The sequence below is a fragment of the Chiloscyllium plagiosum genome, chromosome 1 (assembly GCF_004010195.1).
Source record: "Chiloscyllium plagiosum isolate BGI_BamShark_2017 chromosome 1, ASM401019v2, whole genome shotgun sequence".
NCBI classification, from domain to species: domain Eukaryota; kingdom Metazoa; phylum Chordata; class Chondrichthyes; order Orectolobiformes; family Hemiscylliidae; genus Chiloscyllium; species Chiloscyllium plagiosum.
The window spans coordinates 91544424-91555620 of record NC_057710.1 but is presented as its reverse complement, the minus strand read 5'-3'; the positions used below and the strand labels follow the sequence as shown (position 1 = coordinate 91555620).

General features: G+C 42.5%; 1 protein-coding gene across 7 annotated transcripts in view; it reads right to left on the bottom strand.

The window, feature by feature from the left end:
* Window positions 1-11197, bottom strand: part of gabra2a (gamma-aminobutyric acid type A receptor subunit alpha2a) — a 254455-nt gene that overhangs the window by 142238 nt on the left and 101020 nt on the right. For 6 of the 7 annotated variants that reach the window (XM_043691791.1, XM_043691775.1, XM_043691784.1 and 3 more), the window contains exon 4: window positions 1912-1938. The exons of the other annotated variant lie outside the window; for it this stretch is intronic. In XM_043691791.1, coding sequence (XP_043547726.1) covers window positions 1912-1938 — 27 coding nt within the window. The remainder of the gene's footprint in view (window positions 1-1911; window positions 1939-11197) is intronic. 7 annotated transcript variants of the gene reach the window in all.

Here is an 11197-nt window from a genome sequence, read left to right as displayed (position 1 = left end):
CTTGGAGTGCAGGTTCATAGCTCCTTGAAAGAGGAGTCGCAGGTAGATAGGATAGTGAAGAAGGCGTTTGGTATGCTTTCCTTTATTGGTCAGAGTATTGAGTACAGGAGTTGGGAGGTCATGTTGCAGCTGTACAGGACATTGTTTAGGCCACTGTTGGAATATTGCATGAAATTCTGGTCTTCTTCCTATCAGAAAGATGTTGTGAAACTTGAAAGGGTTTCAAGAAGAGATTTACAAGGATGTTGCCAGGGTTGGAGGATTTGAGCTATAGGGAGAGGCTGAACAGGCTGGGGCTGTTTTCCCTGGAGCGTCTGAGGCTGACCTTGTAGAGATTTACAAAATTATGAGGGGCATAGATATGGTAAATAGGCAAGGTATTTTCCCTAGGGTGTGGGAAGACAGAACTAGAGGGCATAAGTTTAGGGTGAGAGGGGAAAGATATAAAAGGGACCTAAGGGGCAACCTTTTCACACCGAGGGTGGTACGTGTATAGAATGAGCTGCCAGAGGAAGTGGTGAAAGCTAGTACAATTACAACATTTAAAAGGCAGTTGGATGGGTATATGAATAGGAAGGGTTTGGAGGGATATGGGCCATGTGCTGGCAGGTGGGACTAGATTGGATTGGGATATCTGGTCGGCATGGATGGGTTGGACCGAAGGGTCTGTTTCCATGCTGTACATCTCTATGACTCTATCACTCTATCACTCTAAGTGGTCTTTGAGTTAAAAAAAATTATTATTTTCTCCTGTTTAGCCACAATGCTTTTGCCTGAAAAATAACTATTTATTATCATGGAAGTTACTGATCATGTCACAGTTTGTTGATTTACAAAAAAAAGCAGATTGTTCTTTGCTTCAGACAGAAATTGTCTGTCACAACTGTTTCATTTTAAATTAAAGTCTACTAACGTTTTAGTTGTAGGTGTTTTGGGGTGACTTGAATAACATGGAGATATAATTTGGCATCATCCCTACCAGCAATCGATATTGCATTTCTATTCATCAAGTCTGTTTCTTTCTCAACAGTCTGCACTAATTGATTACCATACGGAATTAAACTGAACAGAGATCAATTTCCTAGTTTTTGTGCCTTCCAGGGACTTATTAATCACGAAGACATCCATTGTAAGCATTTGAAACACCAAGTAACCAGCATTCATGGATTTACAATAAGTAAATTCCATTTTGTTGTGTAAATACTATAGAATTTTCCTTCATGTTATTTACAAAGTATTGTGAACAAAGTCTCAGAGTTGCACTTGCAAAGACTGTACAGAACCAGGCTTTGTTTAGAATTCACGTCAGCCTGGTAGAAGTTATTTACCTGCATGGCAACTGGGAAAGATGGACAATAAGGAAGAAAAGGAATAAGAAGTTCCACGATTCAACAGGAATGTAAATCATAAGCACAAAGGGACCAAAGACATGATACATGAACCATACTTGAAAATTCTCTTCTACTTTGTTTGCTCACAGAAGTGCCTGGGAGATCTCAATATCCCTGGATCCCTGGGCACAGACTTTGTGCTAATGCAGCACTCCTGTCTAGAGCAATGTGATGAAAATCCGCAATGCTTCCAGTGATCTTCAGTCACAGAACATTTAGGCTCGTCAGGTTGGTCAGGATCCAGACTCAAATTGGAACATTCACAGAGTCGATTAAAAATCAAGGCTACCAGACATTCCAAACAAAACCAACATTACAAGGAGAGACAAGATTCCATAACATGCATTTCGTAGCTGGCCAGATCATCAAAGGCCATTAAAAATAAAGAAAATCTTGCATTTACATGGCACCTTTTCCAACTTCAGGACATTCCAAAACACTTTGTAAACGAAAAGTTTGCATGTAGCATGTTTGCAATGTGATAAATTGTTTCTACAATATTGGTTGAGGGATAACTCACCTGTTGTTTGAATAGTGCCGTAAGAGTCTTATATCCATGTGAGCATATAAACAAAGCATTGAATTAATACATCATCCTAAAGACAGCACTGTTGCCTGTTAAGCACTCCCTAAGTGCTGCACTGGAGCATTCGCCTAGATTTTAGGTTTCAGTACATTGGATCAATCTGAAAAGTAAAACTAGTCTGTAAACTGCCAAAGAAATATTAACAATTTAAAAAAAACCTCCATTAGCTAGCATTTTCTCCAGAGAACTAGGTCCTCGTGTCTAAGGAGAGATGTGGGATCCTCCTCCAACTCCAAAAAGTCATCTTTTGTTCAGTTTCAGCTCCAGTGTTTGCACTCAAAGCCCAACAAAATAGGCAGCAGAGTTCTGAATACAACACAAATGATCCAGCCTTTTGATTCCCTTTTGCAAAATGTACTATGTTCAATCACAGTTCATTCAGGGCCAATCATCACAATTTAACTTCAAGCTAGATCCATTAAAAATGAATAGTGCAGATATTTTGTGCTTTCACTGATGCTTCTAACATTTGCTATTTCAGTCCTTGATGAACTACGTCACTTGTCTCAAAAGAATAGCACACTGAAACCTGAGGCATTGCTGTGCAGCTCAAGCAAGTTGTACTTTTATGAGAATAACCCATAGTGACATTCTTTGGCTAGTAAAGAAAAAGCACAGCTCTAAATTGAAATGAAGCAACCTTGAATCCAATCCTTTTTTAAAAAATGGCTTATTTTATGAATGTTACAGAATGCAAAGCACTTTTAGTGCAGTTATAGTGTCCCTAACTGCTGGGCCAGAAGGCTTTGGTTTAAGTTCCCTTTGCTGTAGAAGTGTGTCATAACATGTCTGACAAGGCTGATTAAAAATATCTACAATGGACCTTGAATTACATTGTGATTGTAGACTCACATACAAATCAAACCATAAATAGAAGGAAAGAATGTCCTGCAGCAGTATCACGGTGAAGCAGTCAGAGAAACATTTCCTAGTGCGATTGGAGAGGGTTTAAACTAAAATGACAGTGGAACAGGAACCTATATAAGGAGACAGCAGAAACAAGGGCAAAAACCAAAGGCCAAACAGGAAATAAAAGAACTGACAGGCAGAGAATTCAAGAGCAACAATGAAACAGGGTCACAGCGCAAAATAATGTGAACTGACTAAGAATGTTAAAAACACAGGCCTTACATGGAACATCTGCAATAAAGTGAATGAATTAGTCACATAGATAGATACGATTGTGTATAATATAGTTGGGATTACGGAGACATTGTTGCAGGATGACCAGGGATGGAAACTGAATGTCCGGAGTATTTAGCTTTTAGAGGGCCCAACAAAAAAAGGAGGTGGTATTGTATCACTGGTTAAAGAGGAAAAATCAAGAGAAAGAGCATTAGCTCAAAGAAAGGGAATCTGTATGGTTAGAGCTTAAAAACACCACAATGCAAAAAGTGTTAGTATGTGTTGTAAATAGATCCCCAAAGTATGGTAACACTGGGGAAGGCACTAAAATCAGGAAATTAGAGATCCAAACAGTAAAGGGTACAGTTGTAGTTATATGAGATTTTAATCTGTATACAGATTGGGCAAGTCAAATCAGTAACAATACCACAGAAGAAGAATTCCTGGAGTAGGTATTGGATGGTTTTCTGGGTCATTTTATTGAGTAACCAACCAGAAAACTGGTCATACTAGACTGGATATTGTGTCATCAGAAAGGAATAATTAACAATCCAGTTGTGTGAGGTCCCTTGGGCAAGAGTGACCTTAATATAATATTATAATATGCTAGAATTCTTCATTAATTTACCAGTGATCAGATTAACAGCCTCCATCAGGGAACTCATATTCTCTGAGGTGCAGGTGGCTGACTACAAGTGCTACAGAATAGAAGAAGGGAGGGTTCAGTTGGCGACTGAGGGAAAAGAGGAACAGGTCTGGAGCAGCTAAGTAGGTTCTCCTTCCAATCCTTCCACTTTCTCCAAACCAAAGGGGTAGCCATGGGCACCCGCATTGGACCCAGCTATGCCTGTCTCTTTGTCGGGCACATGGAACAGTCCATCTTCCGCAGGTACACCGGCACCACCCCGACCTGTTCCTTCACTACATCAATGGCGTTACCTTGTGCTCCCACAAGGTGGTTGAGCAGCTCACCACCTTCACTAACACATTCCATCCTGATCTCAAATTCACCTGGATCATCTCAGTCACATCCCCCCCTTCTGGACCTCTCCATCTTCATCCCCGGTGACCGACTAACCGCGGATATCTACTACAAGCCCACCGACTCCCACAGCTACCCAGATTACACCTCTTCCACCCTATCTCCTGTAAAAACATCATCCCTTATTCCCAATTCCTCCACCTCCACCATATCTGTTTCCAGGATGACCAATTCCACCTTAGAAAATCCTCCTTCTTCCAAGATCGCAATTTCCCTTTCCATGTGGTCGACGATACCCTCCAGCACAGCTCCTCCACTTTCCGCACCACTGCCCTTGAACCTCATCTCTCCCAATGCAACAAGGACAGGAACCCCCGGTCCACGCCATCCACGCCTCCAACCTCCGCATACATATCATCCTCCACCACTTCCGCCACCTACAAACGGACCTCACCACCAAAGATATATTTCCCTCCCCACCCCTATCAGAGTTCTGGAGAGGCCATTCCCTCCGTGATTCTCTCATCAGGTCCACGCTGCCCCACAAGCCCACACCCCACCCCCGGCACCTTCCCCTGCTACTGCAAAACCTGCATCCACACCACTCCCCCCACCTCCGTCCAAGGCCCCAAAGGATCCTTCCACATTCGACAGAAATTTACCTGTGCCACCACCAATGTCATCCATTGTATCCGTTGCACCCGATGTGGTTCTCCTCTACATCGGGAAAAGAGGACGCCTATTTACAGATCATTTCAGATCACATCCCTGGGACACCCACACCCTCTAATCCCACCGAACTGTAGCCGAACACTTCAACTCCACCTATGACTCTGTCAAGGACATGCAGGTCCTGGGCCTCCTCCATCGCCAAACCCTTACCACCTGATGCCTGGAGGAAGAACGCCTCATATTCTGCCTTGAGACCCTGCAACCACATGGAATCAATGTGGATTTCAATTTTCCTGATTTCCCAATTCCCCACATTATTCCAGTCCCAAGCCTCCAACTCAGCACTTCCCTCCTAACCTGTCCATCACCTTTCCCTTCTATCTCCTCCACCTCCTCTGCGACCTATCACTTGCACCCCCACCTTCATTTACCAATCCTCCTCAGATGCTGCCTGTCCTTCTGTGCTTTTCCAGTACCACACTATACAAAATAATTACGAGGGATAACAGTGAAAGAGGAATCCTTTCTGTAAAGATGATATAAACTTTAAATGCCTAAGTAGTCAAAACCCTGCTAGCCTGCACTCAAATATGTTAAAGAAAGTCAGATAGGAAAGAACAGATGAATTGGCCCCAAACCTTTCTCCCGTAGTATTTGAAAATTTGGCCTAGGATAGAGGAGAGTCTCAGTAACATCTCTGCTAAAAAGGGTTCCAATATCATGGTTAAAAAAAAGGAACAGTTAGAAAAACTACATAAGTTAAAAATAGATAAAAGAGGAGATTTTAAAAGGGCTTGCAGTGCTTTAAGTAGGAAAGTCACACAATCTGGATAAGTTATATTCTTGATTATTGAAGGAAATAAAGATGAAAATCACAAAAGTTCTGGCCACAATCTTTCAATCCTCCTTAGATACAGGAGAGATGCCAGAGAATTGGAGAGTTGTAACCGTTACAGTCCTGGTCAAAAAAAAAATTAGAAAGTGATAAAGCCAATTATCCTTGAATTAATGGAGAGGAAAATTACTCATGTATTTTCACATGGAAGAGCATGCTTCAGTTACAACAGATCTGGATCTGGGTATGTCAAAAAGATATATCATTTTTGACAAAATGCTGGTAAAAAAGAACAAATTGAGAAAGTTTTTAATGCACCATATGGTGTGCCTGGCTTTACTGATAGAGGCATTCATTAAAAAAGCAAGAAGGTTATCTTAAACCCGTGAAAAACAATGGCAAGACTTCAATAGTGCAATGCATCCAGTTCTGAATGTCAGAACTTTGGGGTAGATAGGAAGGATGAGAAGACACCACAGGGAAAAGATTCACTAGAGCGATACCTGGGACAAGAAACTTCAATTGGAGAGACAGGACTGTCCTTCTTAGTGAAGAGAAGGTTGAGAAGAGATTTCACAGAGGTATTTAAAACCATGAGGGATGTGGACATAGAGATAGGGAAGTAGTTTCCATTGGTGAAATGATCGAGAACAAGGTAGCACAGATAAATGCTGATTGGCAATCTGAGGAGAAACCTTTTTCACACACAGCGAGTGGGTGGAATCTAGAATGCATGGTTGTGGAAGCAGGTTAAATCAGACACCTAACAGAATTGGTTAATGATTTGTTGAGGAAGAATGTGCAGAGTTGTCAGAGTGACACTGTAAGTAAGTTGTACTCTTGGAGACCCAGCATAGTCACAACTGGCCAAACAACCTCCTCCTATGCTGTGACCATTCAGTGATTCGGTGAAACCCAACTGAGTTCTTTGATAAAGCAATGGAGGGTGTTCATTAGTGCAGTTGTTATTGTGTTGATAGCATTTGATAAAATATTGCACAGTAGTTTTGTTAGCAACATGGGATTACTTGGGATTATGGGTGGTAATAGCAATTCTGATACAAGATTAACAAAATGACAGAAAGCAGCTGTTTGACAGATTGAATGGAAATACACAATGGTGTTCTACAGAGATAAGGATTGGGACCCTTTCTGAGATACATTAATGGCTCAGACACCACCATCACTATCCCTGGGTATGTCCTGTTCCACCAATAGGACAGACTCAGCAGAGGTAGCAGCACAGTGGTATATGGTCAGAAGTGAATTGCTCTGGGAGTCCACAACATTGACTCAGGACTGCGTGAAGTCTCATTGCTTCAGGTGAAACATGTGCAAGGAAATCTCCTGCTGGCCATCACACACCATCCTCCATCAGTTGTTGAACACCACTTGGAGGAAACACTGAGGGCAGCAAGGGCACAAAATGTACTCAATGTGGGGGATTTCAATGTCCACCAACAGTGGGACAGTAGCAGCATTACTGATGGAGCTGGTTGGGTCTTAAAGGACATAGCTGCTAGACTAGGTCTGCAGCAGGTGGTGAGGGAACCAACAAGTGGAAAAAGCATACTTGACCCCATCCTCACCGAGCTGTTGGCTACAGATGCATCTGTCCGTGACAGTGTCGGTAAGAGCAATCATGCACAGTCCTTGTGGAGACAAAGACCCGCCTTCACATTGAGAATTACCTCCATTGTATTGTGTGGCACTATCACCATGCTAAATGGGAAAGATATTGAACAGATCTAGCAACTCAAGACAGGGCATCCATGAGGCGCTGTGAACCCTAAACAGCAGCAGAATTGTACTCCAGCATAATCTGTAACCTCATGGCCCAGCTCAACTATGACCATCAAGCAAGGGGATCAACTTTAATTCAAAAGAAAGTGCAGGAGGGTATGCTCGGAGTAGCAGCAGCATACCTTAAAATGAGGTGTCAACCTGGTGAAGCTACCAAACAGGACTACTTGTAGCCAGTGATAGACAGAGCAGGATCTCAACCAACAGATCAAATCTTAGCTCTGCAGTCCTGCCATATCTAGTCATAAATAATGGTGGACAATGAAACAACTCACTGGAGGAGGAAGGGGCTCCACAAATATCCCCATCCTTCATGATGGAAGAGCCCAGCATATCCGTGCAAAATAGAAGGCTGAAGCATTCACAGCAATCTTCAGCCAGACACCGAGTGCATGATCCATCTCGGCCTCTCCAGTGGTCCCCAGTATCTCAGATTTCAGTCTTCAGCCAGTTGTATTTACTCCACATGATACCAAGAAACGGCTAGAAGCACTGGATACTGAAAAGGTTTTGAGCCCTAACAACATTCCAGCAATAGTACTGAAGGCTTGTGCTCCAGAACCTGCTGCTCCCCTAGCCAAGCTGTTCCAGTACAGTCATAACTCAAGTGTCTACCCAAACAATGGTGTGTCCCACACAGAGAAAGCAGGACAAATCCAACCTGGGCAATTACCACCCAACAGTCAGCTCTCAATCATCTGTAAAGTGATGGAAGATGTCATCAGCAGTGCTATCGAGCGGCACCTGCTCTGCAATAACCTGCTCAGTGATGCTCAGTTTGGGTTCCACCAGGTCCACTCAGCTCCTGACCCCATTACAATTTTGTTTCAAACATGGAGAGAAGAGCTGAATTCCAGAAATGAGGTAAGAGTGACAGCTCCTGACATTAAGTCTGCGTTCAACCAAGTATGGAATTAAGGAGCCCCAGCAAAACTGACATCAATGGGTATTGGCAGCAAACTCTCTGTTGGTTGGCATCATATCTGGCGTATAGAAAGATAGTTGCGGGAGTTAGAGGTCAGTCATCTCAGTTCCAGAACATCTCTTCAGGAGTTCCTTAGGGTAGTGTCCTATGGTCAACCATTTTCAGCTGCTTCATTAATGACCTTCCATCATAAGATCAGAAATTGGATGTTTGCAGATGATTGCACTCTGTTCAGCACCAGTTACGATTCCTCAGATACTGAAGAAATCCATGCTCAAATGCAACAACATCTGGACAATATCCAGGCTTGGGCTGACAAGTGGCAAGTAACATTCACACCAGACAAATGCCAGGCTACAACCATCACCAATGAGAGATGATCTAACCACATCCCTTGGCATTCAATGGTGTTACCATCACTGAATCCCCCACTATCAACATCCTGGGTGTTATCATTAACCAGGAACTCAACCGGACTCACCACATAAACACAGTGGCTACAGGAACAAGTCAGAGGCTATGAAAACTGCGGTGAGTAACTCACCTCCTGACTCTCCAAAGCTTGTCCATCATCTATAAGGCACAAGTCAGGAGTGATGCAATACTCCCCACTTTCCTGGATGGGTGGGGAGTATTCCATCCAGGAAATATTGGATAGAATACTCAAAAAACTTGACGTCGTCCAGGACAAAGCAGCCCACTTGATTGGCACAACATCCAATGCATCCATTCCATCCACCACCGACACTCAGTAGCAGCAGAATATACTATCTACAAGATGCACTACAGAAATTCACCAATGATCCTCAGACCGCACTTTCTGAACCAACTGCAATTTCCATCGCGAAGGTCAACGGCAGCAGATATGTAGGAACACCACCAACTACAAATTAGATCCAAGCAACTCACCCTTCTGACTTGGAAAAAATATCAGCGTGCCTTCACTGCCACTGGGTCCAAACTTTGGAATTCTCTCCCTGACAGCATTCACTGTAGCAGTTCAAGAAACCATCTCACCACCACCTTTTCAAGTGCAACTAGGGACAGGCAATAAAAATGCTGGCTAGCCAGTGAGTCCATGTTATGGACTAGGCCAGACCACTCAAAACATTCTATTCAGGCAGCGTGGACCAAAACTTCACAATTTGTTTCGGTAATTGTACAGTGAAAATTACCCGGAGTAAGTTAGTTAGGTTGACTACCAGGTTTTAAAACAGACAAAAACTTTATTCACTAAATTACACACTGAATCACAAAGAACAGAATAAAGAACCCAACAGAATAAAGAACCCCTACAGAACTCTGTCTATCCAAACCAGACTTAATTACGCTGTTCTGAATATGCACAATAGTCCCAATAAGCAAACCCCCTGAAACACAATAAAAATGAAACAAATGCTTACAGGGTGAATTTAGAAGGACAGAAGGAAAGAGAGTCAAGCAGCTTGTTTCCATACAGCTGAACTCCTTAACTAGTTCTGGGCTGAACTGCTCAGCTTTCAGAACTGACCACGTCCCTTTCTTTATACAGGTCACTGCTAAAACATGACCACTTTGGCCTGAAGTCTCATCTGCTTACATATAAACAAAAGGCCTCTCAAAATCATATCCAGTCCTCAGTCTCTTCAGCATCCAGGAAATCTGGGATCTTCAGAAATGGGAGCAGGATTTCAACATCTTGAGTCCCAACACCACTTTGACTGAGGCCAGGAATTTCCAAGACTCTGAGAAAATCCAGGCCCAATTTAAAAGTATGAATGTCTAATTTACAAACATAATCCCGTGTATGGATTATATTTTAAAGACTCAACATATGAATATTTCTGATAGTAGCAAACAGCTGCTTTCCATTGTCCTGCATTATGTTCTGGTTTACGATGGACTCCAGAACGGAATCGACTCACAACCCATGCTCTGTGTGTAGGGACGGTCACCGATGATTGCATATTTTCAATACCATTCAATGCTCAGAAACTGAAATAGTTCATATCCACAAGCATCAAACCCTGAACAATATGCAGGTAATGATGATCTCCATGAGCGAACCTAACCATCATCTCTTGAGGTACACTTGCATTATCATCACCCCTACTATCAACAACCTGGAGGTTAGCAGTGTCCAGAAATTGACAAAGGCCAGCCATATAAGTACTGTGGCACCCAGAGCAGGTCAGAGGTTAGGTTTTGAGCTAAGTAACCCCCCCAAAACCTGTCCACCAGCTACGAGGCACAAGTCAGGAGTTTGATTAAATAATCTCCACTTGTCTGAGTGAGTGTAGTTCAAATAACCATACCATATCTCCTTTGACATCTTGCTCCAAACTCTCAATCTCTACCATCCAGAAGAACAAAGACAGTAAAAGCATCCTCACTCAGAACCAGCACCAAACCCAGGGCAATTAGGATGACAAATGAATAAAGTATTTGTACACTGTAAATAATGATTAGCTGTTTCAATTGGCAAAAGTGTCAGGAACCAGAGGATACAAACATACGGTAATTGACAAAGGAACCAGAGGGCGAAATGAGATTTTTTTTAAGCAGGAAATTATTATGGCAGGAGGATGGAAGCAGGTTCAAGAATAATTTTCAAATGGTAATATCTCAACTTAGATGCCAAGAATATACTTGAACAGGGAAATTCGACAGGCAATTGGGGAAAAGCAGGGAAGTGGGTTTCTTTGGTTCTTCCGTGCTGTACATTTCTACGGCTCTCTTGGCTAGGTGAATACATTTATCTGAATAAACATAGACTCAATTTGTCTAACATCAGTTTTGCAATATAATTTACTGAGGAAAGGAATGAAGAAATTGGTGGGGTTGTAACTGTGGACAAGTCGAGCAGAATGGGTTAAGAGAAATTATGTTTGAAAAATTT